Here is a 27887-nt window from a genome sequence, read left to right on the forward strand (position 1 = left end):
GCCTGATTACAGGAGTGCGCCACCACTCCGGGGTGCTGACCCTCATTTTCTTAATTACCTTCCATTAACATTTGCTGAGAATTTATTGTTTAAAACAAGGCAAAACACAAAACCCTGGCGGGAGCCGTCAACTCCACCAGCTAAGTGAGGCCCTAAACAACTTTAGGGTCCCTAATTAAAAAATAAGGGCTGGGATGTGGCTCAGTGGTTAAGTGTCCCTCGGTTCAATCTCTGGTACCAAAAAAGAAAGAAAGAATGGAACCCTGATGGAATCACTTTACAAAAATACAACAAAGCGAAATCAAAGAGTTGGGAGAGAGAGGAAAGAAGCGCCCACGCGACCAGGCTGCGAGGGAAGTAACAATCCAAAGGCAGCTTGAAGTGTCGCCCAAGCCGCCCTCCGGGTCACTGTGCTCTTCCGGTCCCAGAAGCCCCCGCGGCGGAAGTCGTCATCTTGGGTCTGCACCCCACGCCGTCCGTCCTCCAGAAAGCTCGCCATGGCGATGGGTCCAGGTGGAGGTAGCAGCGGCGTCCCCGAGCAGGAAGACTCGGTGCTGTTCCGGCGCGGCACAGGCCAGGTGAGGTCACGGTCCGCGGAGCCTCGGTACATGCGCCCAGTGCGTGCTGGTAGCGTTGGCCTCCGGGCAGGACCTGACCGGTTTGTTCGCGGGTGCTAAGGTCCTGCTTTACATCTTTCCCCACTCCTCTACTTGTGAGCCCCATCCACAGGCCCCTTCCGTGCGCAGACGGGGCCCTTGATGGCTTTGAGGCGAGGCCATACTGCATCGTGATTTGTCTACTCTTTCCTGACCTGGGTGGAGGGTAGGCAGGGTCAAAGGGGAGCAGGGAAACCTGGTAGGAGTTTATTGAAATGATCCAGACCTAGATCCGCGTGTTAGCAGTGGATTTAGACTAAAGGTTTTAGGTTCTAGATATACTTTGTCATCAGAGAGACCAGGATTTGCAGGTGGATTCGATAAGAATGTTTTAGAGAAAAAAGTCGAGGGTGACACTGAACTTATCTTGAGCAGTTGAAAAGCAAAGTTGCCATTTACTGAGATGCACTGAGATGGGGAAGAGGGAAGATCCCATAGCTCAGTCTAGATCATGACACGGTGAAATCTGATTGAAGTTGAGCGTGGGAAAAGACAAATACTTAAAGGAATTTTATTATAAGTAGAAGTTAGAGCAAGTGGGCAATAGATGAGGGAGGGTATGAGGTAAAGAAGATTTAAAATTTTGGTATTTGTTTTTAAGATGCAAGCCACATGCTTCAGTTTCTTTATGGGCTATGATTGGAAAGATTCAGCAAAGTTGGAAAAATTAATTATTCGTAAAGAGAAGAGAATTCTGGAGCAATAGGTAAAGTAGGTGAGAGGGATGAATTTAACCTTCCTTAGAAGCATAGTGAAAGTTATTTGGGTTACAGATCTCTGAAGGGGCAGACATGGTAGCAGGAGATTGTTAAAGTTTTCTTTTGATTTTTGCCATTCTCTTAGAGAAAGAGGCAAGGTCATCAGCTGGGTGGAAGGAGGGGGGAGGAGGTGTTGAAGGTTTGAAATATGAAAAGACAGGAAGTAGTTCCCTAGGAGAGGGGATCAGTGTTGGAGGAGGAAAATTTAGTGTAAATGGATAAGCATCATGAAGGCTTACTTGAGATTTGGGGTTGTGAGTCGTAGGAGGTCAGACATGATTGTATTTTTCTCCAGTTAAGTTCAGGTGAGTGAGTGGAGGCATAGAATAAACCAAGAGTTGAAATTAGGAGTATTATAATTTTGCCAGGTAGATATGAAGAAGTGAGGGGAGGGCTCACTCAGTCAGTGGTCCAGCACTTACTTAGTGTGAGTGAGGCACTGAGTTCAACACCCAGCAGTACAAAAAAATGAGAGAGAGGTACATATGGGTTATCCTTTTTGAAAAAGAATATCTGTTTGTTTGTTTGTTTAATGTGGTGCTGAGGATTGAACCCAGTGCCTCACATGTGCGAGGCAAGTGTTCTGCCACTGAGCCACAACCCCAGGCGCCCCTCTCCCTCTTGGGTTATCTTAATGATGGACCATAGAATTTAGGCTGGCTAGAAAAGGAAGTGAGGACATTAAAATGCTGAGAGACAGTTAAAAATTGTGAGGATTGCCAGTCTCAGTGAAGCTAAATGATTGTCATCAGGCTACTAGAAGTAATAAATTGCAGATCTTAGAAGGTGGTTATTAGAGTGTGGGATTCTTGAAATTGAATTTATGGATAGGTTGTAGTTATTATTCATGATAAACAAAGACCATAAAAGTGAGTAGCTGACTTTGAGGATGTCCAACCTTGTTGGCAGAGGAGTTTAAAGACTCAGAGGATTAGGGTATTGGAAGGATAATTTACATCTGTGTTTAAGTCACCAAAAATTCTGACAGGACTAGTGTTAGGATGCTGACATGTAAACTTTAAAGAATGAGGAAGAGTGACCCAGGAGGTTGTGGATGACTGCAACTGCAGACTGATGACAGAATTTTTTTGAGGGCAGGGTATGGGAGTTGAACCCTGAGGTGCTTTACCACTGAGTTACTCATCCCTAGCCCTTTTTGAGTCAGGGTCTCACTGAGCTGCTGAGAGTGGACTTGAATTTGAATTTGTGATTACTCTGCCTCCGACTCCCAATTAACTGGGATTACAGATGTGCAATTGCGCCCAGTGGACTGGGAATGTTTTAGAGAGATGGGAAGGAGAATAATCTGAAAATGGAAGTAAGGAACAAGGAATATTCTTCCCCACCTCTGGTGTAGGGCTATGAAGAGTATGGAAGAGAAAATATCTGCCTTTTGAGATTGCTTCAAGGAAAGTGGCATCCTCAGGGAAAGGCAGATTTTGGTTAGAGCAAGATGATGGGAACTTCATAGAAGAGGTTGCTTTTTTTTTTACTAATTGCTCAAGAGAGCACAGTTGAAGTTCCAGGAGTTGAGAAGTAATAAAAGATGGCAGGACATGAGGAATAACTTTAGAGCTACTGAGAGTTACCTAATCTTCTGGATTGCTGTGTGACAAATCACTCAAACTTAGTGGCTTAATGGTAGTAATGATTTGTTTGAACCACTCAGGGTTTTTGTGGGTCAGGAATTTGCTAGGCAGTTCTTGTTCAGCGCTCTCATGTGGTAGCATACATACAGTTGCGAGAGCTACATATGTATGTAGCAGGGGACTGGGCAGCTAGGGAGCAGCAGAGCATTTTTTCATGTAGTTCCAGGATATCTCCTTGTGGTCTCAATGTGTAGATTGGTTTGGATTTCCTTATAGCATGGTGGCCTTGGAGCAATTGGATTCCACCTTTATGATGCTCTCCTCCCATTCCTCCTTTTCTTTTATTCCCAGCCACTGATTTACTTTTTTTTTTAATATTTATCTTTTAATTTAATTTTAATATATTTTATTTATTTATTTTTGTGGTGCTGAGGATGGAACCCAGGTCGTTGCACATGCTAGGCAAGTACTCTACTGCTGAGCCACAACCCCAGCCCATGATTTACTTTTTTTCCTCCCTTTACTGATCTACTTTCTGTCACCACAGATTAGTCTGAATTTTTTAGAATTTTATAAACATGAAATCATACAGTATCTTTTATAGCTGTTTTGATTTTCATCCATTTTGTGTATGTCAGTTTATCTTATTTTATTGCTAAGTAGTATCCCACTGTGTGTGTATGTTGTACTTTTTCCATTCACTTGTTCATGAACATTTGGGTTGTTTCCATTTGGGGACTGTTTTAGATTTCCTATGAATATTGGTATAATTAATTTTAGGAACAAATGCTTTCATTTTCTTTTTGGACATGAGGTAGATTATTTTAAGTCTTTTAGAAGTTGCCACACTCTTCAAAAGTGTATGTATCATTTTACATTCTATTCAGCAGTGTATGTAAGTTCCATTTGCTCCTTATCCTTGCAAACATTTGGTATAGTAGGGCTTATATATATATATATATATATATATATATATATATATATATATATTAGTTGTAGATGGACACAATACTTTTATTTATTTATTCTTTTATGTGGTGCTGAGGATTGAACCCAGTGTCTCACACATGCTAGGAGAGTGCTCTACTACCAACCCCAGCCCTATAGTCCATCTTTCTAATTTTAGATGTTGTAATAAGGGTATAGTAGTATCTTAGGATTTTAATGAGTATTTTCCTAATAACTAATGGTGTTGATCTTTGTTTTATGTGCTTATTTGCTATCCACATATCTTCTTCAGTTCAGGTCTTTTACCCTCTTTTTATATTGGATTGTTTTCTTTTTATTGAGGTTTTAGAGTTCTTCATATATGCTTGATTAAGTCTGGATAAGATGGCTCTTGGTACTAACATACTTTTTTTTTTTTTGTAAATAGTTTCTGATAACCACGTATTTATTTTTGTGGTGCTGGGGATTAAACCCAGGGCCTTGTATGTGAGGCAAGCATCTCTACCAACTGAGCTATATCCCTAGCCCCTAACATACATTTTTGATAAAGTGTATCTGAACATGAATTGTTTCTATTCCTTTCCCTTCCCAGAGTGATGATTCTGACATTTGGGATGATACAGCATTGATTAAAGCTTATGATAAGGCTGTGGCTTCCTTTAAGGTATGAAATGTTTATTTTTCCCTATTCCTTCATGTTATTCATTTGCAAAAAATAATTGGTAACAGTAAGACATTGAAGTACATATTATTTTGTTTTCATTTTGAAGCTTAGATAATAAAATGAGTTAGCCAGGTGTGGTAGAACATGCCCGTAATCCCACTGGCTCATCCTGAGGCAGGTTCAAGGCCAGCCTTAGCAATTTAGCAATACCTTGCCTTTGGGAGGGATATCAGAAATTGAACTCAGGGGCACTAAACCACTGAACCATATCCCCAGCCCTATTTTGTATTTTATTTAGAGACAGGGTCCTACTGATTTGCTTAGTGCCTTGCTGTTGCTGAGGCTGGCTTTGAACTTGCAATCCTCCTGTCTCAGCCTCCTGCTCTGTTGGGGAGTGGACCACCATGCCCAGCTCAAAAAAATTGCACTATAGCTCAGTGATAGAACACCCCTGGGTTTAATTCCCAGTACATGAAAATAAATAAATAAAATATGGGTGAGTTAATCATCCTTTAGAAGTTGATAGCATATCTGCATGTCATTCCTTTTGCAAAAGCAATTTCAGTATTTTAAACTTTTATTTTTTTAAATACTTTTACATTATATCAAACTATAGATATCCTCTAATTTATCCAGGCATGGTGGCACATGTCTTTACTCCCAACCACTTAGGAGTTTGAGGCGGGAAGATCCCAAGTTCAAGGGCAGCCTAAGAACTTAGTGAGACCCTGTTTCAAAATAAGAAATAAAAAGGCTGGGGTGTAGCTCAATAGTATAGCACCTCTGGGTTTTATCCCCAGTACTGGGGGGAAAAAAAAGGTGGGGGGAAAGGGAGGGAGGGAGGGAGGAGGGAAGAAGAAAGTGAGGAAGGGAAGAAAAGAAAGAAAAAGGAAGATGTCCTCTAGTTCAGATAAGTAGGAAAAGGACAGTCTGAATTACATTTTTAAACAATTAATAAGCTTTTAGTGATATAATGATGATATAAATAGCAGTAATACAATAATTAATAATAAATAACTATAGAGTATGACAAAATTCTATGCATTGTGCTTTACATATTTTGGTATTTGGGGTTTGGGTTTTTTTTGTTAGTGGTGCTGTTTTTGTTTTGTTTTGTTTTTTTAAGTACTGGGGATTGAATCTAGGGCTTGATGCCTGCTAGATAAACACTCTACCACTAAGCTACATCCCTAGCCCCAATTAAACTAATCCTTCCAAATCCCATGAGTTGGGTGTCAAGTTAAGTGTTTCTGATGTAGGATTGTACACGTTTTTTAGGAAGTAAAGTCTGGTTCTGTGGCTGAAATAAGAAATTTATATAAATGTTTAACATCTTCATTTTCTTCACTGTTCAAAATATTTAGTCTTATTGAGCATCAAGTGTTTGTTGGTTATCCATCATCCTGTTTACAATGAGCACACAGAACATATATTTATGCAAAGCACCAGGCAGAGAGAGTCCACTTCTTTCCATAATTACACTTGTAACATGAGTTAAGGATCAGGTCATGTGTCATCTTTGTATCCAAATTCTAGATATTTTAATGCCTTCCATTATTCAATGAAACTAGAAGTTGGCTCAGAAAGAGTTACTAAGAGTTCTGTAAAATACAGATTGAAATGGGGCTTAATGTGGGATAGGGTTGATCATATTGAAGGGTGAATTAGTCTGTGTAAAGGAGGAAAAGAACTTGTTGGGGAAAAGGTAATTAGGTTTATTCACTTTGAGTGTGAAAATGTAAAATTGATAATTCAAAATGTTGGGTTAAACTAAGGAGAAAATTCAGACCCGGATAGGAGCTTTGGAAGCATTATAATTGAACTAGTGGAAATAGATTACCTTGAGCAAGTAAAGACCGGAACGGGTAAGTGTAAGACTTGGTTAGAGAAATAACTAAAGCATTGGGGCCTTATATATATATATATATATATATATATATATATTTTTTTTTTGGCCTTATATATTTTTATAATTTTTTTTAGTATTTATTTTTTAGTTGTAATTGAACCCAATACCTTTATTTTATTTATTTATTTTTATGTGGTGCTGAGGTTCAAACCCACAGCCCCGCATGTGCTAGGCGAGTGTTCTACTGCTGAGCCACAACCCAGCCCTGGGGCCTTACATTTTTGCGTCATCTAAATTATAATGAATATCAAGAAGGAGGAGGTGATCAATTGAAATAGTAACTGTCTATTGTTACAGAGGCTGAGAGCATGAAAACTTGATTTGGGAGTCCTTAGAGCTGGTATTCAGGTGGACACCATTTTCATGGGCAGTTCCTGTAGAATGTGAGATAATGAAAAGAGGAATATAGGCTTTCGAGGTGATGAGCCTTGAGACCAGCTTATAGTAGAAACTGAGTTATACTCTGACATTTTTAAATGTATCATTCTATAATGTGTACATTTTTATTTCTATTTTCATAGCATGCTCTAAAGAATGGTGACATTTGTGAAACTTCAGATAAGCCAAAGGGCACACCCAGGCGAAAACCTGTTAAGAAGAATAAAAGCCAGAAGAAGAATACTACAACTCCCGTGAAACAGGTTGTTTTAAAACTGAAATTTAACTTCAGAGAATTTCTTCTGTTCTTATTGAATAGTGTCAAATACCTTTAACTTAAATGATTAATTTGTACAGTGTTTTCTATTGACATGTGATCTTGCAACTTTTAAAACGACTATTACACTCTCTGTTATTTAGGAATGTACATGTTAATAATAAAAGTATAGGGAATATTAGTTAGGATTGACAAATATTGAGATCAGGACAAAAGCCGGGTACGGTGGCACATGCCTATAATCTCAGCGGCTTGGGAGGCTGAGACGGGAGGTTTGTGAGTTCAAAGCCAGTCTCAGCAATGGCAAGGCACTAAGCAACTCAGTGAGACTCTTGTCTCTAAATAAAATACAAAATAGGTCTGGGGAAGTGTAAGCGGCTTGGGAAGCTGAGATGGGAGGATTGTGAGTTCAAAGCCAGCCTCAGCAATGGCAAGGCACTAAGCAACTCAGTGAGACTCTTGTCTCTAAATAAAATACAAAATAGGTCTGGGGAAGTGTAAGCGGCTTGGGAAGCTGAGATGGGAGGATTGTGAGTTCAAAGCCAGCCTCAGCAATGGCAAGGCGCTAAGCAACTCAGTGAGACTCTGTCTCTAAATAAAATTCAAAATAGGGCTGGGGAAGTGACTTAGTGGTTGAGTGCTTCTGAGCTCAATCCCTGCTACCAAAAAAAACCAAAAAAGATCAAGACAAGATTTACTTTGAGGATGGAATAGAGGAAAGGTGATGATGCTGTTTGAGAGGAGTAACTGAGGGCCTTATACTGAATCAGCAGTGTTTATTTCTTAAACTGAGATAGATATCCTTTTTGTTTTTCAAAAACACTAAAATTGCTAATTCCAGACAGCCAAAAATCCTGGGTTAAGGTAGTTTCTGTTAATTAGAAACAGTTGACTTGGAAGCTGTCTTCTTAGTCAGCCTTAAATTCGTCATTACCAAAGGAGAAGAGAGTTAACGTGGCTCTGTGGCAGGCACAGAGCTGGGCTGGTGCTGGGCATTTAATATACTTTTCCTGCTTCTCTTCACATCAAATATGGAGGTAGACTGTATTATAACCAGTCTATAGACAGGTAAAAGATGACTCAAAAGTGTTTAAGAACATTGTCCATGATTATATAAATGCAAAAGCTGGAATTTGCATGGATTTGGTCCTAAGCCATTTTCTCTTTCTGCCTTCCAAATGTATTAGAGACTGTCCACTATACCTGTCACCCCTATCCCATCTAAATAAGATTACAGTTTACTCTCTTTCAAGAAATAATTGTGTGTATTTGTGTGCATATCTTTCATTTGTAGTGGAAAGTTGGTGATAAGTGTTCTGCCATTTGGTCAGAAGATGGCTGTATTTATCCAGCTACCATTGCTTCAGTTGATTTTAAGAGAGAAACCTGTATTGTGATTTACACTGGATATGGAAATAGAGAGGAGCAAAATCTGTCTGATCTGCTTTCCCCAACCTCTGAAGTAGCTAATAATATAGAACAGAATACTCAGGAGGTAAGGATGCAAAAAAATTTCGGTTCCTGAGCTGGATAGGGTGGTGCATGCCTCTAATCTCAGCTATTCAGGAAGCTGAGATGAGTGATCACTTGAGTCCAGCTGCAACACCCACCTGGGCAACATAGCAAGACCCCATCCTTTAAAAAAAATCCACTGAGACATTATTTCTTTCTCTTTTATTTATTTATTTTTTTGACATAGTGCCTCCCTGTGCTGCCCAGACTGATCACCTGGGCTCAGGTGATCCTCCTGCCCCAGCCTCCCAAGTAGCTGGGACCATAGGTGTCATTTTCATATAACACAATTTTTTTTTTTCTTTTTAAAGAATGAAAATGAAAGTCAAGTTTCAACAGATGAAAGTGAAAACTCCTCTAGGTCTCCTGGAAATAAACCAAATAACATCAAGTCAAAAGCAACTCCATGGGACTGTTTTCTCCCTCCACCACCCCCAATGCCAGGGTCAGGATTGGGACCAGGAAAGGTAAACCTATTATCCAGAAAAGGTTTCCAGAAATAATTTATATTGGAAATTAACTCCTCCATTGAGTAGTTTCCCTGTGAAACTTTGATAGCTCTCTTTAGATGTTATACTTACACAGGTGAGAATTTTTTGAAAAAAAAAAAAAATGATGCAAAATGGTTCATATTGAAAGACCTACCAAACAACTTTTGTGGAGTAGTAGGTATTAGACTTAATAATAATAATTTAGTTTCTTAGAAGTTAGAAGATATAGGACTGGGGATATAGCTCAGTTGATACAGTGCTTTCCTCGCATGTACAAGGCCCTGGATTCAATCCCCAGCACCACCAAAAAAAAAAAAAAGATATATATTATTATATGTAAAATATAATAATAATATTCTGTCATCACCTGGACAATATGCTATGTAGTTCCATGTGTTACCCATATCAGATATTTGGGGGGGGAGGGAAGAATACAGATTTTACATCTAATATGGATAAAATTTTGAGGAGTCCCCAGATTGTTTTGTGGATTTACACTATTTTTATTTGTGGCTCTTTCAGGCTGGCTTTGAACTTGGCAATCCTCCTGCCTCAGATTCCCAAGTCATTGGGATTATAAACATGCACCACTGAGCCCGACAAAAATTAATCATTTTAAATGAAAATTATTTTTATGCCAGGTATGGTGGCAAATGCCTGTAATCTAAGTGACTCAGGAGGCTCTTGCAGAAGAATCATAAGTTCAAGGCCAGCTGAGCAACTTAGCAAGACCCTGTCTCAAAACTTAAAAAATAAAATAAAAAGGACTAAGATGACGAATGTAGCTGAGTGGCAGAGTGCCCTAGATTCAGTCCCCAGTACCAAAAAAAAAAAAAAAAGGTCTTATTATAGGGTAAGTTGTTTTAGAACCCAAGCGATGTCCATATCTAGTTTTTTGTGAAAGAGTGTGGTATTCTGATAATAACTTAAAAATCACGATTCTCCTTAAGATTTTTCATGATAGCTTTTTTTTATTGAGTTAACACTGTATTAGAGGTTCTTGAACATAAAATGATCAAAGCTCTTAAAATTATGTTTCTTTAGTCTTGGGGCTGATTTTTGTTAGATGAGAGGTTTTACTAATTTTCACAGTATGTGCTCTAAGCATTTATGACAGGGCTTTCATACAAAGATTATATAATGTAGTTAATAGAAGTAGGGGAGAGTATATAATCTTTTATAATTGAAATAGCTTGCTGAATGCACTGTCTTTGATTCATTAGGTAATTAAAAATCTTCCTTACTTTGATTTTATTTCCTTAATGTTTACATAGAAAAGAAATGAGAAAAATCTAGAGGTTATTATTTGACTTATGGGTCTCTTTGACTCTAGGATTTAGTAAATAAAATTCCACTTTTTGATACGTATCTTTTTTATATGTAAGATACAATATTATTCTGGGTAAATATTTTTTTTCTTTTGGGTTTCAGTTCTTTCCCTTCATTGAAATTAGTAAATTAATTTTCCTTTGAAACATTCTTTATAGCCAGGTCTAAAATTCAGTGGCCCACCACCACCACCTCCACCACCCCACTTCCTATCATGTTGGCTACCTCCATTTCCTTCTGGACCACCAGTAAGTACAAAAGAATTCATATTAAATTTTGATTTTTTATATAGTTTGGAATTTAGCAGAATATAGGGAATTAGGAATTATCATTTTAGATCATTCCTTGGGCCACAGAATAATGAGAAAAGATTTGCACTAAACCTCAGTTTTCATTTTGAATTCCCTTCTGTTACTCAGACAGTGTTATCAGAACCCCAATTCTGAACTATATGTATTGCCTGTTTTTTTCCTAGCAAAAGTTGGTGTCTTTCTATATGAGGTAGCTCCTAATAGGAAGAACCTCTGTGCCTTCCCCAACTACACAGCAGGCTGAGGCCCAAGGATAGAAAGCTCAAGCACAGTCTGGGTAACTTAATGAAACCCTGTCTCAAAATAAAACATAAAAAAATGGAGGAGAGGCTGGGGTTGTAGCTCAGTGGTGGAGCACTTGCTTCGCATGTGTGAGGCTCTGGGTTCAATCCTCAGCACTACATAAAAATTATAAATAAAATAAAGGTATTGTGTCCATCTATAACTAAATAAATATTTTTAAAAGGTGTATGTCAGCAGGCAGGCTATAGCTCTGTAGTAAAGCACCCTTGGGTTTAATTTCTAGTACTTCCAAAAAAGGGAAAAAGGACACAGTTAGGACTGGAGGTATAACTCCACCAAAAAAAGGAAAAGGAAGAAAGGACTCAATTACACCACATATAAGACGTTGATTGTTTTACACCCCTTGGATATACTTTGGATATTAGCTTTTGATCATGTAACTTATTTCTGATGATGATATTTAGGTGTTAACAATAGATATAAATAGAGTTTGGCAGGCTGTTTTGGGGTAGGGATAGGGCAAATATTCTACCTAGGACCTTTACTTAAAATGGTCATGAAGTACTGTGTATGTGTGTGTAGGAAAAATAAGGTGCTTGGTCTTTCTATTCATGTCTTCATAATGAAACAGAAAAATAGTCTAATCAAATTAGAACATCTAATATTTTGAATTGCATAGTATCTTTTTAAATTTTTAAATATTTTTTTTAGTTGACAATGGACCTTTATTTTTATTTATGTATATGCGGTGCTAAGAACCGAACCCAGTGCCTTATACATGCTAGGCAAGTGCTCTACCATTGTGCTACCACCCTAGGCCAGGCCTAGTATCTTTTGATCTTTGTTAAATTTAATTTTGGTCTTTTTGTTACTGTTAACTTTTTCCAAATATTCAAAAAAAAAAAAAACTTAAATAGGACGTGCCATGATATGTTGGAGAAGATACAATTAATACCCAGCATCCTCTGTGTAAAACAGATCTCCAGACTTCATGTTTTTGTTTGCTGAATTAAAGATCTTTTTCCGTTTCAGATAATTCCCCCACCACCTCCTATATGTCCAGATTCTGATGATGCTGATGCTTTGGGAAGCATGTTAATCTCTTGGTATATGAGTGGCTATCATACTGGCTATTATATGGTAAGTAATGGCCAAGTCAAGCATTTTTTCTTTCTTTTTTGAGCAGAGTCTTACCCAGGCTGGCCTCAAACTTAGATCCTACCTCCTCAGGCCTTCAAGTATCTGGTAGCTTGGATCATAGGCTTATGCCACTAGGCTCAGCTCAAATACTTTTTTTTTAAAGAGAGAGAGAGAGAGAATTTTTAAATATTTATTTATTTATTTTAGTTTTCGGCGGACACAACATCTTTGTATGTGGTGCTGAGGATCGAACCTGGGCCGCATCCCCAGCCCCCTCAATTACTTTTCTATCCATATTTTTTTATTGGTACATTATAGTTATACATAATTGCGGGATTTGTTGTTACATAGTCATACATTCATACAATGTAACAGTATAATTTGGCCAGTATCATTCTCCAGTATTTCCCCTTAAATTATTTTATAATCTCAGTAGCTTTTTTGCTTTGATATGAAATAAAATGAATTATAGGTAATGGGGAAAAAACAGATTTTCTCTCTTTTTTGCTGTGCTAGATACCAAATCTTGGATCTTATACATCCTAGGCAAGCACTCTTATCATTGAGCTACACTTAGCTCTGGCTGGTTGCGCTTTTTGTTCAATGTTTTGTTTGTGAGCTGAATCTACATTATTATGTGTAGTGATAGCTAGGTTACATTTCATTGAGTAGATATACTATAATCTGTTAATTCATTCTACCACTGATGAATCTTTATGTTCAAAACTTTTACTCTAGTTTGCAGAGTATGATGTGTGTTTTCCCAGTTTGTTTCCAGTTTGGGGCTATTAAAAATTGTGTTGCTGTGAATATTTTCTTTTTTCTAATAAAACCTTATTTAGATATAATCCTCATGACATACAGCTCCCCTTTTGAAGTATACAAGTCAAAAGTTTATGTTTTTAATATATTAATTGCCATGCAACTGTCAGCATAATCAATTTTAGGACATTTCCATCACCCCCAAAACAAACCCTGTACTCTCAATTTTCCCAGCCCTAGCAGCCAATAAGCTTTCTGTCTCCATTGATTTGTCTATTTTGGACATTTCATATATACAGAATTATACTATGTATAGTCTTTTATCTGTGGCTTCTTTTATTTAGCATAGTGTTTTCAAGGTTCATCCAAGTTGCCAAATATACCAGTACTTTATTCCTTTTTACAGCTGAACAATCCATTTTATGCATAATATACCTATTATACAATATCAATTCATCAGTTGATAAAAGGAATCCTTTTTGGAGCTATTTTGAATAATACTGCTATGAAAATTTTTACGTAAAATTTTATGAGCATATTTTCATTTCTTTGGGGTACATACTATAAGTAGAATTGTTGACTCATGATTACTTTGTTCAGCTTCTTGAGAAACTGCCAAATTTTTCCAAAGTTCATGGGAAAGAGTTCTTTCTTTATGTCCTTTTCAACACTTCTTATTATCTCTATGATTGATGATAGCCACTGTAGTGGGTATGAGATAGTCCCTTATTGTGGTTTTGATTTGCATTTCCTGATGATTGAATGATGTTGAACATCTTTTCTTTTTGGCTTGTTACGATTAGATATCACCTTAAATTTCACCTTTCCTTCTCAGTGCAGAAGTGATACTCCTTATTCTCTTACCACTTTACCTCACTTATGTTTCTAAGTCACATTTATCATTCACTCCTTGGTATAATTTTTCATGCCTATTTGTCTCCTTCCAGTGGAATATAAGCTCCATAACATCAGGGACCTTGTCTGTCTTGATAACATTGGATCTCTGTAGAATAATACCTGGCTTATGATAAGCTTGGTTCAGAATAAGTTCATAGTTTCTCAATTGATGAACATTAGCAACTTTTTATTCTGATAGTAACCATTTTTATATATTAATTGTCTTGTGTATCATTTCCTTATGATTTCTAGAATTGTTATTTTCAGGTCAAAGAGCTGAGGATTGAACCCAGTAGTGTTCTACCACTGAACTATATCCCTCAAAGAGTCCCCCTCCCTGCTTTTTTTAATCCAGGATTTCTATTTAGAGACAGAGTCTCACTAAGTTGCTTAGGGCCTTGCTAAGTTGCTGAGACTGATTTTGAATTCACAATCCTGCTTTAGCCTCCCAAGCCACTGGGATTATAGGCATGTGCCACCGAGCCTGCTCTAGCTCTAGTTTTTGATTCTGCTAACTGGCTTTTCCAAATTCTTATGCACTGTCTCCTGTGTATTTTGAAAATTCCTATTTTAGCCAGGTGCAGTGGCATATACCTGTAATCCCAGCAACTCAGGAGGCTGAGGCAGGAGGATCACAAGTTAGAGACAAACCTCAACAACTTAGTGAGACCCTAGCTCAAAATAAAAGATTAATGTTATTGGAATAACATAAAATGGGTTCTAACTTTTTTTTGTCCTCATTAGTAAAAAGTCAGTTCCAGTGTACCTTCTGGCCTCATAGGTATACATTGGTAATGAATGGAAAGCCACTACAAGTGGTACAGATGTAGGGAAAGATAAAAGGCAGAAAGAAGGATACCTAAGACATTTGGGCTAGATCTGACGAGGAGAAACAGTAAATATCAGTATTGATTTTTTAATTTTGTTTTATCTTTTACATTTTTATTGAGTGCTGGTTTTATTTATTTATTTATTTTTTTTTTGTGATGCTGTGGACTGATCCCAGGACCTACACCCACATCCCAGTTTTATATTAACAAATGGGTAGATTACACTGTACCTTTTACTTCTTAGAAAGTGTAAGGGACCTTAGGAATATAATTGGCCTTATTAAAATAAAAAATGTTTAATTCCAACTTAATATTTTACTTTGGAATCAATCACTTTAAAAACATATTGGAAGCCAATAAATTTAATTTATGATGATATTTTGTTAAATAAAATTAATAAAATGAAACTTTCTTAACATCTGTATAAAAATATGCTAAAAATATAAATAAATACAAATAAATGTGTATGCTATTCTTTTAACTTCCTTTATTTTGCTTTTCTTACAGGGTTTCAGACAAAATCAAAAAGAAGGGAGATGCTCACATTTCAATTAAGGAGTAAGTCTGTCATCATTATAAAAATGAATCTTATTTTTGTATAAATTTTCTGATTTGTGGAAAACCAATGCTTTTTGAATAATTAAAAAAATTGAAATATTAAAAAGTTGAAAAGTTAAAGATATTATAATGCCAAAACTATTAGATAAAAATTTGGGCTGGGCATGGTGGTGCATGCTTGTAATCCCAGCAGCTCAGGAGGCGGAGGCAGGAAGCAGAAGGATTGCAAGTTCAAGCCAGACTCAGCAAAAATTGACTTGCTAAGCTACTCAGTGAGACCCTGTCTCTAAATAAAATACAAAATAGGGCTGGGAATGTGACTCTGGTCGAGTGTCCTAATATGTGCCCCTCACCCCCCCAAAAAAATTTGATCTATATTCCCACTAGAATAATCTGGTGTCAGAATATCATCTCACCAAATACTTGCTGGTTGGCCATGTAGACAAAATGTAATTTACCCATGTATTTACTTTGCATGACCAGCATCAGTTGAATAGCCAGGCAGCTTTTTAATTTGTGATGTAGTATAAAGTGTACTGCATTATCTATGAACTGTCTTTGTCAAGAAAGTTTAACTGAAATCTAATCAATCCTTTAGGTCTATTTCCCATTTTGCAGGGAATATTGGAAATAGAATGATAAATTCAAAGACATTAATGAAGACACTGTGAAACAGGTTTTAGAATATGCAGTGTTACAGAAGATAATTGGTTTTGTTTCTTCAAAATATCAGAAAGAAAAAAAGGAGATGGTTTGGGTAACTATTCTTGATTAAAAGTTACATAAGAGACATAACAAACCAATGTAATGTGAAATCTCTTCTGGTACTAGTGATTAAAACCTGTGCAAGCCAAGCACCCACTGTACTACTGTACTAGTTCCCAGTGTTAATAGCCTTGACAGACTCTGATAAGGAAAGCCATTTGTAAAAACCTTGAGTTGGGGGCATTGAGGAAATTTTTAATATGGATTGGATTTTAAATATTAGATCATTTCTGATTTTGTGAGTTATAATAAAACTTGTTTATAGAGTAAATTTTTAAATTAGTACACTGAAGCATTCCAGAATGAAATATTATAATGGCTCTAAAATATTTTTAAATGGTTTCACCAAGTATGTTTGTGTATGAAGTGTACATGGAAAATGTTAATCTAACTAGTATGTATATGAATATTCACTGTACTATTTTCCTATTTTTTGTATGTTTAAAAGTATATAATAAATATATTTAATTTTTTTAAATCAGCAAAAATTAGCTGTGTATGTCATTGTATTCCTTTTTTACATATTATTGTGCACTTTCTGTTTTTTTTTTGTGTGTGTGTGTGGTATTGGGGATCAAACTAGGGCTTCACCTAGGATCTACAAATGCTGTACTACTGAGCCCCATTTTATACTTTTTGCCCACAGTTTGAAATGGATGTCATCATAGCATTTGGCATACACATTTGCATGTATGTCTGTCTGTTCTAAGTCACATTTTGCATGTCTTTGCCTAGTTAATATGCCACTATTCCTTTATGCAGTAGATTTTTCCATTTTGAATAGCATTACAGAAAACACCTTCATGTATGTAGTAATTTGATTCTGTTTTGTCTTAGTCTCAGGATAAATTTTTCTGTTTTGTGACATTGGTAAGAGATTGTGGGTATGTTGATTCTTGGTAGAAACTTTCATGTTTCTTTGAAAATCATTTTTTTTTAAAAAGAGAGGAGAGAGAGAGAGAGAATTTTAAAATATTTTTCAGTTTTCGGTGGACACAACATCTTTATTTTTATGTGGTGCTGAGGATCGAACCCAGCGCCCCGTGCATGCCAGGCAAGCACGTTACTGCTTGATCCACATCCCCAGCCCTGAAAATCAAATTTTTGAAGATCATATTTTTTTTTCTGTTTTCCAGAATGTGAGATGTAGTCCTAGGAGGAGTGCTTTTTAAATAATGTAAATGAAAATATTTAAACGTGGGCTGGGGATGTGGCTCAAGTGGTAGTGCGCTCGCCTGGCATGTGTGCGGCCCGGGTTTGATCCTCAGCACCACATACAAACAAAGATGTTGTGTCTGCCGATAACTAAAAAATAAATATCAAAATTCTCTCTCCCAAAAAAAAAAAAAAAAAATTAAACGTATATTGCTAACAGTGCAAAACAACAAAAGAAATTTTTAAAAAGTAATTACCATATTTCATTTTTTAGTTAAAGTTGTTTTAATTCAATTGAAGTTTTTTTTTTTTTTTTTTTGGTTTTGGTTTTTGTTATTGTTGGTGGTGGATTTTTTAATTTTGTTTTAGAGAAAGAAGATTATGCCGTGTTCAAGAGAAACCACATTCCTACTTGAAGAAACAATAGTTCTATGGCAACTGTAGGGACAATATTTTGTCACTCAGAGCCTGGCTTCAGAATGGTGGGTCTTTTAATTCAGAAGAGGGCTGGCTGTGAAGACCTTGACCTTCAGAGGCTGCTCAGCACAAGAAGAATACTATAGAACCAGTTCAGGTGGCTCCTGTAGCCTCTACCTAGGTCCCATCCCTTTCTTCTTTGTCAGACCTTCTATAAGCATCCCAGACACTTTGATCTTTGTGCTGGGCTCCTGCTGGGTGACCTGATTTCCAAGCACCCTCTCCTTATTTCCAACTTTAAGCCTCCAGCTCCTCATTTCCACCCTCCTCCTCAGCATAAGCAAGGTCGGTATTTTAAAACACACCTTGACATCTGCATTTTTCTTCTTCTTTTCTCTCATCAGAAACAAAAATGACTTTCTTCTTTGTTTCTCCCAGGGCTTTCCAACAATCCCCCGCTTTTTTCCTATTTCCCAATCTTCTTTTTTCCCTAACTTTTCCCACCCTGATCTCCTTTTTTGAAGTTCTTTTTTTAAAATATTTTTTTTAGTTGTCAATGGACTTTTATTTATTTTTTAAAATAGTTTTTAGTTGTAGTTGGACACAATACCTTTTTTTGTGTGATGCTGGGGATTGAACACAGGGCCTTGTGCATGCAAGGCAGGCACTCTACCAACTGAGCTATATCCCCAGCCCGACACAATACCTTTGTTCCATTCATTTATTTTTATGTGGTGCTGAGGATCAAACCCAGGGCCCCGAACATGCTAGGTGAGCATTCTATTGCTGAGCCACAATCCCAGCCCTGCTTTTATTTATTTATATTCGGTGTTGAGAATCGAACCCAGTACCTCACACGTAGGCAAGCACTCCACCACTGAGCTGACTCTAGCCTTCAATTGGAGTTCTTTACCTAGGTTATTCACCAAATCTGAAAGGGTAAATAGAAAAATTAGTAGCGTATGAAATTTAGACCATTCCATGTAAATGTGCAAAGCCAGAAGTTTCAGGGCATAGTGTGTTTAGAGGCCTAGGATAGTTCAAATGTATCTCTATTCCATTTTTTTTCTTTTTTTAATTAACTGTTTTAAACTCGGGGTCCCTCTATCACTGAGTTACATCCCTAGTTACATTTATTTTGAGACGGGGGCTTGCTAAATTGCTGATGCTATCCTTGAATTCATGATTCTCCCTGCCTCAGCTCTAGTCACTGGGATTACAGGTGTGTGTCTCTGCACCTGACTTGAATATCTATTCCTAATGCCACCCAACCATCTTACCCACTAGTCCCCATCCATGTAATTCACTCTCTTTGAATCAGCTTTTTATACACACACACACACACACACACACACACACACACACATATATTTTTTAAATTACATAGCTTTCCACAGAATCAATCTTTCTTTTTTGTGGGGCAGGGTACCAAGGATTGAACTTGACCACTGAGACACATCCCATGCCCTACTTTGTATTTTATTTAGAGACAGGGTCTCACTGAGTTGCTTAGCTCCTTGCTTTTGCTTAGGCTGGCGTTGAACTTGTGCTCCTCCTGCCTCAGCCTCCCAAGCTGCTGGAATTATAGGCATGTGCCACCTCACCCGGCCACATAATTTTTCTTGATTACATATGTGCCTTTCCTCTATAGAAAGCTATATTCTATTCTTCATTGTATCTACAATATCTGGCAAGTTTTGAAATTCAGGAAAGGTATCAAGCCTAGACTAGAAGGAATGTCAAGAAAGAGAAAATGGTAAATAAAAGAAAAATTTCAAAATTGTTTTCAGGTCGATCTTTGTTTATCATGAAGAAGTTGGGCATGCATTCTTGCTAGATTGAAGAGTTTTTTTAAATGGTGCCAGGGATTAAACCCTCCCAGCCCATTTTATTATCATTATTTTAATTTTGAGGCAGTGTCTTGCTAAATTGCTTAGGGCCTTGCTAAGTTGTTGAGGCTGGCTTTGAATTTAAATTCTCCTGCCTCAGCCTTCTGATTTGCTGGGATTACAAGTGTGTACCATTGCACCCAGCTGAAGGTATTTCTTCTGATAAATTCTTTGTTAGGTGAATGGTTTTGAAAGTTGAGTTAATCGTAATAGTGTTTGACCTAGAGTTATTTTTAAATAATATTTACCTTAACTTAAATATAGAATAATGAAGCAGCTTCCCCCATTAGTACAGACAGAAAACAGCAAAACCACCAACCACACATCTAGAATAATCCTAACGATGAAATCAAAGCAGAGCTATTATAGCAATACCTACATTCAGAAGAGATGTGCATAGGTGCCCTATCTCCTTAAGGGATCATCCAGAGATTACTTAGTATCTGAGTCATGTTGTTAAGTTTAGATTTTTTGCATGGTTACTCTTAGCAGAAAGAAACTACAGGTTAATGTTTTGTTTTTATGAACTTCAGTCTTGTGCTTGAAGCTCCTGGTGAGTGGAAGAATAATATATTTAGTTTAGAAATCAAATTCTGAAAGAAGAGCCACTCCTACTACTATGAAGTCCATGTTTTATATATAGAAAACAAAAGACATTCAGTATTTGGTTATCTTAGTAAGTACTGGGCATTAAATAATTTTTCTGTATGAATCATGGCCTTCAAAAGAATTAATTGAACAATGTAGAGAATTTGAAGAAGTACTCAACTATTTTTTTTTTTTTTTTGGTACTGGAGATTGAACCCAGGGGCAATTAACCACTGAGCCACATTTCCTGTCCTTATTTGTATTTTATTTAGAGACAGGGTCTCACTGAGTTGATTAGGGATTCTCTAAGTTGCTGAGGCTTGTTTTGAACTAGATCCTTCTGCCTTAGCCTCCTGAGTTTACGGGTGTGTGCCACCAACCTTGGCTCTGGTACTTTTTTTGATATTTATATGATAAAATGTAAGGATTTACATCAAGCTGAATCAGTATTGAAAGAACATTCCCTCAACCCAGGACATTTCTTTGTGCACCTTTCATCACACTTGCCCCCCACTGTTCTGACTCCTGAGCAAAAAATAAGTCTATTTTAGAACTTCATTAATGGAATCATATAGTATGCACTCTCACACAATTTTTTTTAAAGGTTTGTGAGTTTAACTGCTTTCTGAGATAATGCATGCAGCATATGTTTTCGTTTTCTTGTTTGTTCTTCTGTGCTGGGGATTAAACCCAGGCCTTATACATGTAGGGCAAGCTCTCTACCACTGAGCTCCTTTCAGCCCTCTTTAAAACTTTTTTTTTTTTTTTTTTTTTTAAGAGAGAGTGAGAGGGAGAGAGAGAATTTTTAATCTTTATTTTTTAGTTCTCGGTGGACACAACATCTTTGTTTGTATGTGGTGCTGAGGATCGAACCTGGGCCGCACGCATGGCAGGCGAGCGTGCTACCACTTGAGCCACATCCCCAGCCCCTCTTTAAAACTTTTGAGACAAGGTGTTTTAAGTTGCCCGGGCTAGCCTCAGAGTTCTGATTCTTCTTCCTTAGTTTTCCTGAGTAACTGGGATTACAGGTGTGTGCCACTGCACCCATCTTATGTAGTACATTTAGGTAATATATTTAGAAAAGCTTTGGTAAAGCATTCATGATCCTTTGTAATCTTAAACTTTTCATATGATTGTAGTACACAAATTGACCTTTACATTTAAAAATGGCATGTGATTTAGGGTTGGGCTATATTCTCTTTTAAACAAAAAGTCCTTGGTTACTGGATAAAAAATGAGAAATGTGAATTAGTATACCTAAGCATTAATGAGTCTTTATGTTTCAATAAAGATTTTTAATAAGAACAAATGAAACCTTATTTTATAAATATTAGTTTCAGTAGACTCAGATATATTTTAGTGGATTTGGGTTTTGTTGCAAAGGAAACTAAAAACGACCACATGAAAAATTTCTTATCTTTATAAGTAATCATATTAGTTATACTTTGATTTCTGTATGATGTGCATAGTTATTTTGTTTAATCTTTATAATATCCATCAAATTAGATGCTATTTTCTCATTTTACAGATGAGAAAACATTCACAGCAGTAAAATGAGTTGCATTGGACCACATAGTAGTTCCATAGGTCATGGAACTCTGTATATTACCTCTGAACTCTCTTGTCAGCTCCCAACAACTGCATTTTTGGGGGGGCGGGTACTGGAGATTGAGCCCAGGGGCACTTAACCTCTGAGCCACGTTCCCAGCTCTTTTAAGATTTTTTTTTTTTTTTAATTTTGAGATTGAGCCTTGCTAAGGATGACTTTGAACTTGTAATGCACCTGGCTCCCCAGCAACTGCTTTTGCCATGCCCTGTAGAAACATGTCCTATATACATACAATTGAGAATTCAGCACGGATCTAAGTGGAAAACTTCCAACATTTCTGCAGCATTTTCTCTTCAAGTTCCTACTCTCTGCACCTTGCTTGCTCAGATTCTAGCTGCCTTAGTCCAAGGCCTGAACTGGAGAACTGAATTCTATTCAGGAATATCAGAAATCTCAAGCTCTACTTATATATAGGCACCTAGTCTAGGAACCATAACTAGCCAAAAAAGGTGAATGCTAAGTCCATGTCAAAGGTTTCTCTTTCTCAACAATCTCAGCCCTGCACCATCTGTTACTTAGTACCTGGAAATAGTGGTATATGTTATGCCCAGTTTTATAGTCTTTAGTGGTAAGACAAGTCCACCTCCAGCTACTCACTTTTTCTAAAGACTAGTTGGTTTTAGGGCTGGGGTTGTAGCTCAGTGGTAGAGTCCTTTCCTAGCATGTGTGAGGCAGTGGGTTCAATCCTAAGCACCACCTATAAATAAATGAAATAAAGGTATTATGTCCATCTACAACTAAAATTATTTTTAAAAAGACTAATTGGTTTTAACAAATGTTTCATAATTTTTTCATGAATATTTGGCTGGATGACGCAAATCATTATCATCTTTCCCATTTTAGAACAATTTCCTTTCTTTCTTCCTTCTTCTGTTTTCCTCCTCCTTCTCTCTCTCTCTCTTTTTTTTTTCTTCTGATGCTGGGAATGGAACCAGGGGCCTTGCACATACTAGGCAAATCCTCTGCACTGAGCTATATCCCCTGAAGAATAGAATAATTTTCAGTTGTTTCATGTTTTTAGAAAGATGAGTTTGTTGTGATGGTTAAAACAAAATGTACTACGCAATGATACCATATAATTACCAAGTACATAGGTTTAGATGTAAAGTTTGAGATTACTGATACATGTTCCTTTGTGGCTATAATCTATTTGATCTGGGTGCAATGGCATATGCCTATAATCCTAGCAGCTCTGGAGGCTGAGGCTGGAGGTCATAGTTTCAAGGCCAGCCCTGGCAATTTAGCAAGATCCTGTCTCTAAATAGAAAATGAAATGGGCTGGAGATGTAGTTCAGTGGTAGAGCACGCTGGGTTCAATCCCAAGGACCTAAAAAAGAAAATCTATTTTGAACTCTTTTGCTTACAGGTGTCATGGAAGTGATTTTATATATTAATTTTGTATATGAGTTCCTAGATTCTAAGTAATTCTAAACATCATGTTGTCATATTGCTTATCTAAAAAGAACAGTAAAGTCTTCATTCTGTGCACTTACCTAATTACTGTAATCTTTCCCTGTATTATTTTAAGTAGTCTTTCAGTTCTTGTTTATAAAAGTTCTAAAATAGTTTGAATCTGTTTTTGAACATTATTCAGTATATTCTTAAAATTTATTTTTGTTAGATTGTTGTTTAACAATTTGTTATTCTTTTTAATTGTTTTTTAAGAAGTAATATTGTTGGGCTGGGGATATAGCTCAGTTGGTAGATTGCTTGCCTTACATGCACAAGGCCCTGGGTTCAATCCCCAGCACCAAAAAAAAAAAAAAAAAAAAAAAAGGAATATTGTTGCCTCTATATAAAATAGTCTAATAGGAAGGTCTACCTACATTTAAGTGAAAAAAGCAAGAGGCAGAACTATTGTATTATGTTAATCTGCTATTTGTGTAAATATACATTTATGTGTTTGTATGTATATATATTAATTATGCCCAGGCAGTACTTGAATTATCTCTGAAGATATAGAAGACACAGGGACATGAGGGAGATTTTCCATAGTGTTTTTTTAAATTTGTGTCCCAAGATAAGTTTTCTTAAAAAAAAATTATCTGAAATAAAAAATATATAATTAAAATAAATCTAGTATGATATATTATTCTCCCTTTAAACTTTAATTTTTTTTAAATTTTTATAGGTAACTCTTACAGTATTCTTTAATAGGTAAGTACTTTTTCTTCAATATATCTTAGAGAGCCCTCCATATCACTATGTAAAACCTTCTCATTCTTTTAAATAGTGCAGGATGTTCTTATGTGGAGATGCATATAGCATTTAGTTGAGCTTTTGTAGATGAAAGTTTAGGTTGAGGCTGAGGGTGTAGAATGAAAAAAACGTTGAGGTTGTTTCCAGTCATTTAATTTTTAATATGACAGTCAATATTCTTATTACATAATTCTTTTGTAGGAATGAATACAGCTTTAGGATTAAGTATGGAGAAGTAGAACTACTGGATATGCACTTAGCATTTTAATTAATTTTTAACAGATTACTCAGAGTAGAGGTTGTATTAGTTTATATTTCCACCAACATTGAGAGTTCTTGTTTCCCACAAGCTAACCAATAGTTTACTAAACCTCTGGATCTTCATCAGTCTGTTTTTATTTTTATTTTTTATATTTTTGGCACTGGGGATATTTTTGGGAGAGGTGATTTATCACTAAGCCTTTTTTTTAATTTTGAGACAGAGTCTTACTAAGTTGCTTAAGACCTTACTAAATTGCTAAGACTGGCCTTGAACTTGCAATTCTCCTGCCTCAGTCTCCCTATCTTTGTTACTCTAATAGTTGAAATTGGTCATTTCATAGAATTTATAATTTTTAAATTTATCTTATTGTGAGGTTTAGTATTTTGTTTATGTGTTTGAGAGCTATGTTAAATTTTTTCTCAGTGTTTATTTTCCCAATTATTTCAGATATTTATGTTTACTATTTCTAAGTGTGTGTGTGTGTGTGTGTATTGCCAGGAACCAAACACAGGGCCTGGCATATACTAGACAAGGGCTCTACCACTGAGCTTCATCCCCAGCTCTGTTTTGAGGCAAGGTCTCATTAAATTGCTGAAGCTAGCCTCAACTTGTATTCTTCCTGCCTCAGTCTCCCAAGTCCCTGTGATTACAGGTGTGCACCATAGTACCAGGTTGCTTATAAAACTGATTAACAGTTGAACCTCATTATTTGTGGATTCTGTATTTGCTCATCTGTCCACTTGCTCAAATTTATTTTTAACCCCAAAGTCAATACTCGATGACATTGTAGACATGCTCAGAAGAGGAAATGTTTTGAGTACCCAACAGAGATTCCTGATTGGGGTTGAACATGCTCTGTTTTCTTTTCTTTTCTTTTTTCTTTTTTTTTTGAGAGAGAGAGAGAGAGGAAAATTTCAATATTTATTTTTCAGTTTTAAGCGGACACAACATCTTTGTATGTGGTGCTGAGGATCGAACCCGGGCCGCAAGCATGCCAGGCCAGCGCACTACCACTTGAGCCACATCCCCAGCCCCCTGTTTTCTTATTTTAGTTCCTATAAACTCCTATATCAAGTGTCCCTTTCAAAAACAGTTTATTTAGTACCACATGTTTCTCATTTTTGTGGCTTCTCTTTGTGATTTTTCTGTTTAAAATGGCCTGCATGCATTGTGCTGAAGTGTTGTCTTCTACTCCTAGGTGCAAAACACACCCCTCTGTGATGTGTTTTACAGAGGAAATACATGCATTAAATAACTTTGTTTAGAACTTCATTTGGGCATGAGTTATATTGCTGTGAGGAGTGAGTTCAATGTTAATGAATCATAATATTTGTTAAATACTGTGTCTTTTTAAACAAAATACACATAACGGGCAACCTGCTAAATAGGGTTCCCTCTTTCCCCTGCTGGAGTTCCATTTCTGTTCTTCACACTTGAAAAAAAAAATACTGTTTTCACTCATAAAAACAACAACAAAAAAATATACACAAAACAAGATTATGTGTATTGATGGATGATGAAAATGAGGCCAGACCTGGGGATGTGGCTCAGTGGTAGAGCACTTGTCTAATATTGCATAAGGCTCTGGGGTTCAATCCCCAGCACTGAAAAAATTTTAAAAACTATCTTTGTTCCATAGCAGCAAAACATTTTTACATTCATAAGTAGCAGTAGAATGATCAGTCCAAATATTGTTTTTATTTCTATATTTTTACCTTCCAATTACTTTGTCCACATATGTTCATCAGTCGATTCCTTAAAAGAGATCACAAGTCTCAGGAGATTAAGAATTTTTCTTCTTATGCTCCCAATTACTTTATATATACTTCTATAGACTTTAGCAAGTATACTTTTTTTTTTTTTTTTTAGTTGTAGATTGTCACAGTATCTTTTTTTCTTTCTTCCTTTCTTTCTTTCTGTAGTGCCGAGGATGGAGTGTACACATGTATAGGCAAGCACTCTACTACTGAGCTACATCCCCAAGCCTAGCAAGTACACTTGTTGTAGACAATCATAAAAGGTTAAAAAAAAAAAAATAGAGACAGCATTTTTTTCAACAATGGCAAAATGGGATGGTACAGTTTTTGTTTCGTTTTAAAACAGAGTCTTACTCTTGCCCAGATTGGATCTCAAACTCTGGGCTTAAGCACTGGTCATTCCTCACCTCCCAAGTAGCTGGTACTTCAAGTACCATGCTAGTGCTTCAGATTTTATTACAAAATATTGTATTATGTAGCCCTCTGTTGAATGAACTATCCTGATAAGACTCCCATATTTTCTTTTATCCTTAAATATATCAGTTCTCCACTCTTTTCTTTCTTTTTCTTTTGGCATCACTGGGATTGAAACCAGGGTTGCTCTGCCCCACTGAGATAGAGACTTGCCAAGTTACCCAGGTTGGCCTTGAAATTTGGATCCTTCAATTTTATCTTCCTGAGTAGGTGGGATTACAGGTATATATACCATGACTGATTTGTGATTCTTAAATTGAGTTTTGTTTTCAACCTAAAAACATTTGATGTTATAATTTCTAGGTGGTTAGGTTTACTTTCTAGTTATTAGTATACTATGGTTAAGAGAAGTTGTGGAAAAAAAGTTTTGCTGTTGTAATCATTTAAAACAAATTTTTAACACATGGGTTTTTTTTTTAAAGATTTTAGATGTTGATGGACCTTTATTCTATTCATTTATTTATATTCAGTGCTGAGGATCAAACCCAGTGCCTCACACATGCTAGGCAAGCACTGAATCACTGAGCCACAATCCCAGCCCCTTAACACAGTTTTAATAATTGTTTTATAATGTTTTTAATTCTAGTAGGACAAATAATATACTAGTATTCCTTAAATTTTTTTTGAAATTATTATTAAGTCTTTATACTGGCATATTTTTATTTTTTGTATTCTATACAAAAGTGTTGTATTTTTATTCTAGTTTGATGAGTGTATTACTTTATATTTTCTCATTTCTTTATGATTTTATAAGGTTTATATTTTGTAATTGGACCTAGCCTTTATTTATTTTTTTCCTTCAAATTCAGGTTCAACTTTCTCCCAAGGAGAATGGTATTTTGATGTTCCCTGGTTGATATGAACAAAAGTCTCACCCTTATCTTCATGGATTATCTTCACAGATACTTGGTTGGGTGATACCATCATCTGCATTTTCCCCTGTGTAGTGTTCTATGCCTAAATAACCAGCAAGGTGTTTTTAGGGAATAATCAGTTTAAGGGACTGAACAATGGTAATGTAAGTAATTAAAAAAACTCAAGGTCATGTTCAGTGCATTAAAGTCAATCTGTCAAATTGTTATTGAGTGCATTTGTATAATTGTAACTTTCTTAGTATATTAAGCTTTTTATTACTGCCTTTAAAAATAAATAAAAAATTTTGAAACCCTGAACATATGAATATTTTTCTTTGGAATGTATACAATGAAGTGGAGTCTGTGTCTAAAGATGTGGAAAGAAAACTACTCAGGCTTACTTGTATAAAGGGTAATATTGTAAAGAAGGAACAATTGTAAAACACTCCTACTGATAATCCAAGGTTAGGAAATACGAGAAGGACATCATATTGCAAGAAATGGGAGCACATGCATAGGTCTTTTGGTCTATCACCTTATGAAGCTACCAGGTTCAGTCATGGGGCCTCCACCTAATTAATTCCTAATCACCTTCTAAAGGCTCCATTTTTTTCTGTGTGTGTGTGTGCACGCGCGCGCCCACTAGTGATATCAAACCCATGCAAA

General features: G+C 36.4%; 1 protein-coding gene and 1 non-coding gene across 8 annotated transcripts; one reads left to right on the forward strand and one right to left on the reverse strand.

The window, feature by feature from the left end:
* The first annotated feature begins 419 nt into the window (after nt 1-419).
* Nucleotides 420-27539, forward strand: Smn1 (survival of motor neuron 1, telomeric). 7 transcript variants are annotated; one of them, XR_013436842.1, is made up of 11 exons: nt 421-578; nt 4544-4615; nt 7046-7165; nt 8474-8674; nt 9003-9158; nt 10670-10759; nt 12098-12205; nt 15202-15252; nt 23807-23832; nt 26059-26589; nt 27177-27539. XR_013436842.1 is itself a non-coding variant. In XM_013360201.4 (10 exons), the coding sequence occupies exons 1-8, from the start codon at nt 498-500 to the stop codon at nt 15247-15249; spliced, it is 876 nt and encodes a 291-aa protein (XP_013215655.1). In that variant the 5' UTR covers nt 421-497; the 3' UTR covers nt 15250-15252; nt 23807-23832; nt 27177-27539. The 7 variants fall into 7 exon arrangements, 6 of the variants coding, with proteins under 6 accessions (XP_021584547.1, XP_040128043.1, XP_013215655.1 ...); XM_013360201.4 differs by lacking the exon at nt 26059-26589; XM_021728872.3 differs by lacking the exons at nt 10670-10759; nt 26059-26589 and having other exon boundaries at nt 420-578.
* On the reverse strand, nt 25876-25943 carry LOC120885986 (small nucleolar RNA SNORD42). Its single transcript, XR_005728771.1, has one exon. It is a non-coding gene; the product is annotated as a small nucleolar RNA SNORD42 (small nucleolar RNA).
* Nucleotides 27540-27887: the final 348 nt, after the last annotated feature.

The sequence above is a fragment of the Ictidomys tridecemlineatus genome, chromosome 1 (genome assembly GCF_052094955.1).
Source record: "Ictidomys tridecemlineatus isolate mIctTri1 chromosome 1, mIctTri1.hap1, whole genome shotgun sequence".
NCBI lineage: Eukaryota > Metazoa > Chordata > Mammalia > Rodentia > Sciuridae > Ictidomys > Ictidomys tridecemlineatus.

Bases quoted from the DNA above. Each gene is read 5' to 3' on its own strand.
- Smn1 (XM_013360201.4), top strand. From the start codon at position 498: ATGGCGATGGGTCCAGGTGGAGGTAGCAGCGGCGTCCCCGAGCAGGAA. The intron at 4,616-7,045 runs GTATGAAATGTT...CTATTTTCATAG, and splicing joins AGGCTGTGGCTTCCTTTAAG to CATGCTCTAAAGAATGGTGA. The intron at 9,159-10,669 runs GTAAACCTATTA...CATTCTTTATAG, and splicing joins CAGGATTGGGACCAGGAAAG to CCAGGTCTAAAATTCAGTGG.